General features: G+C 46.3%; 1 protein-coding gene across 1 annotated transcript; it reads left to right on the top strand.

The window, feature by feature from the left end:
• Positions 1-227: 227 nt before the first annotated feature.
• Positions 228-2,414, top strand: LOC133332174 (hormone receptor 4-like; the record flags this gene model as incomplete). The annotated part of the gene is made up of 2 exons (XM_061540558.1): positions 228-638; positions 699-2,414. Coding segments are annotated over 2 exons (2,127 nt in total), but the record flags the coding sequence as incomplete, so codon positions are not given.
• Between the last annotated feature and the right edge of the window lie 19 nt (positions 2,415-2,433).

Genomic DNA, 2,433 nt, shown 5'->3' with positions numbered 1-2,433 from the left:
CCTGAAAAACTGGTGTTTTCCCTTCCTTGCTCTTCGTATTAGTTGACAATTGTTTAATCTCGATGTCAAATTATAATTTGTTATGTTAAGGTCTAGAGTTAGGAAGAACTTAAAATAAAGTGAGTTCCCATCGAACCAAGAATCACTATTCAATACAAATATCGTGTTTTTATTTTGTTAATATGTCACACATATAATAAAACATTTTTCCCACTCTCTCATTTCAGGTTGCCCTTTGCGATAATCTCGAATTGCCTTTTCGCGATGAATCATTCGATGCGGTGCTATCCATTGCCGTGGTGCATCATTTCGCCACCACCGAGCGGCGAGTTAATGCCCTCCGCGAATTGGCACGCATTTTACGAATTGGTGGTCGGGTTGTAATAACCGTTTGGGCACTGGAACAACGACATCGACGTTTTGAATCGCAGGATGTCCTAATACCATGGCAACCACCAAAAAATCGTAATTTTAACTATTCCGATGAAGAAGATGATGAGGATTTCTTGCCACCCTATCATGCCTACACAGAGGATTCAACAAATTCAAGTCGTTCGGCAGGAGATGGTGATAGTTCGAGCTTATCTTCCTCATCACCAGGCGAATCGTGTTATAGTTTTGTGAGAAGGGCAATACAGGTAAGTCATGGATATAACTGGAATTGAAATGGAAGTATGACTTTCTTTTGGGTCTTCCAGAAACTAGCCGGCGGCCGCAAACATGCCTGGTTCTTGGAATCGTGGACCTCCAAAGATACCAAAAACGACAGCAGCATGGACTATGAAGATGCCAAAGATCTGCCCATCGAACTGAGACGTTTGGAAGATTTTGAAGATTTCACCGATCCACCACTATCGGCGGGTCTTAAATCACGCAGTCTGGGTAGTATACTCAATCCACCACCACGACAAATTGTACGCTCACGTTCAAGTGTACCTAGTCTGGGTGGTCCTCTGGTCCCTTGCCAAGAGAGTGGTAATAAAAATCTGCAATTCCTCGATGCTCCACAATATGGAGTTCCCTCGTCCTCGGGTTCCCCCAATTCCAGTGGGCACTCCAATGGCCATTCACCCATCAATCATGCCAGTACTTCGCCCAATACAACAACTCTTTTAACCTCCAGCTCCGCATCAGCAGCCACAACAAATCTCAGTCGCCGTCCTAAACTTATCAAACAAAAACAATCGCTATGCGATGAAGATTATCAACTGCCAGATACCCCTTTCCATATGTTGAGTCAATACAATGTGACAACAAATGGTGTGACCAATACGCTATATTCTCCCAAGGCGGGTCATCGTTCGGATTCGGGTCATTTGACCACGAGACAAATGAGAAAACAAAGTTCGCTGAATGAGGAGTTGATGGCGGGTAATCGGATAAGGGAAAAGGAAAGGGTGCGCAAACGAATACAAAAACAAATGTCGCTGAATGAGGCATTTCTGTGTCGTTCCGCTCTCTTTTCGAAGAGGCTGCAGGTTATACGAGAAGGCTTCACAAGTAAAATTAAAAGTTCAACGGGTAGCTTGGAGAGGGTAACCAAAACGGGTATTACAAAAATCATGCAGAATCTCAAGACGGCGAATAATGCGGAGGAGAGTGGCAGCGGAATGGCAAATGGCCCCAGTCCAAGTAATGTTAAGGCCTCTAAGGCAGCCATGTGTACCCATGAACACCATCATCATCACCACCATCAGCAGCAACAGCAACATTATCAGCAGCCGCAGCCGAACTCCCCCTTAGTTAGTAATTTCCAGACCCATTTACATCATCTGTTGCATCGCCAAAATACCGCTCCAACGACCAATAAATTTGCCGGACCGGTAACCATTTGTAAAAGTTTGGAATGTGCCGCCACCGCCTGCTACTGTCAAACCTATCATCAGGGTTGTTCACAATGTAACGCCGAGAGTAGTGAGGAGAAGGCCCGTAGGCATTCCCGAGAATCTGGTTCTGATTCGTCCAAGGATAGTAGCCTACAATCGGATACCAGTATAGAGTCTGAAGATAGTTTTGCCTCCGTCATCTTTATACCCAAACCAGAGCAACATCAGCAACAGCTGAACTATCAAAAACAACATCAAAATTCAAATTCCAGTTCGAGTAATTCCTCCTCGAGTAATGGGGGTGGCAGTGGTGGTTGCTATGTCCACAAGACCTGTTGCCAGAGTCGTTGTGTTTCGGCCACATCCTCCAACCTGGGTGGTGGTGGCGCCCAATGTTGTAAACTAGACATTAATGGTCATCGTATATCCTCCGTGCCAACTTCGCCGCTAATTATGCCCTGTCCTCCCACACCTGCCCATTCACCGGCTGCGGCCCAGACTCAGGTCACCTCACCGCCACAATCGGTGCCAGCTGTTGTGGCGGCCATGGCCATGTTTACACCACCAGCCGTGGCGGCTGCCAAAACGGCCATTGCAGAAGAGCAGG

The sequence above is a fragment of the Musca vetustissima genome, unplaced genomic scaffold (assembly GCF_032173495.1).
Source record: "Musca vetustissima isolate MV318-11 ecotype Yass unplaced genomic scaffold, APGP_CSIRO_Mvet_v1 utg263206, whole genome shotgun sequence".
In the NCBI taxonomy this organism is placed as follows: Eukaryota; Metazoa; Arthropoda; class Insecta; order Diptera; family Muscidae; genus Musca; species Musca vetustissima.
Note: the sequence above shows the minus strand (reverse complement) of the source record. Positions and strands in the feature narration are given on the sequence as shown.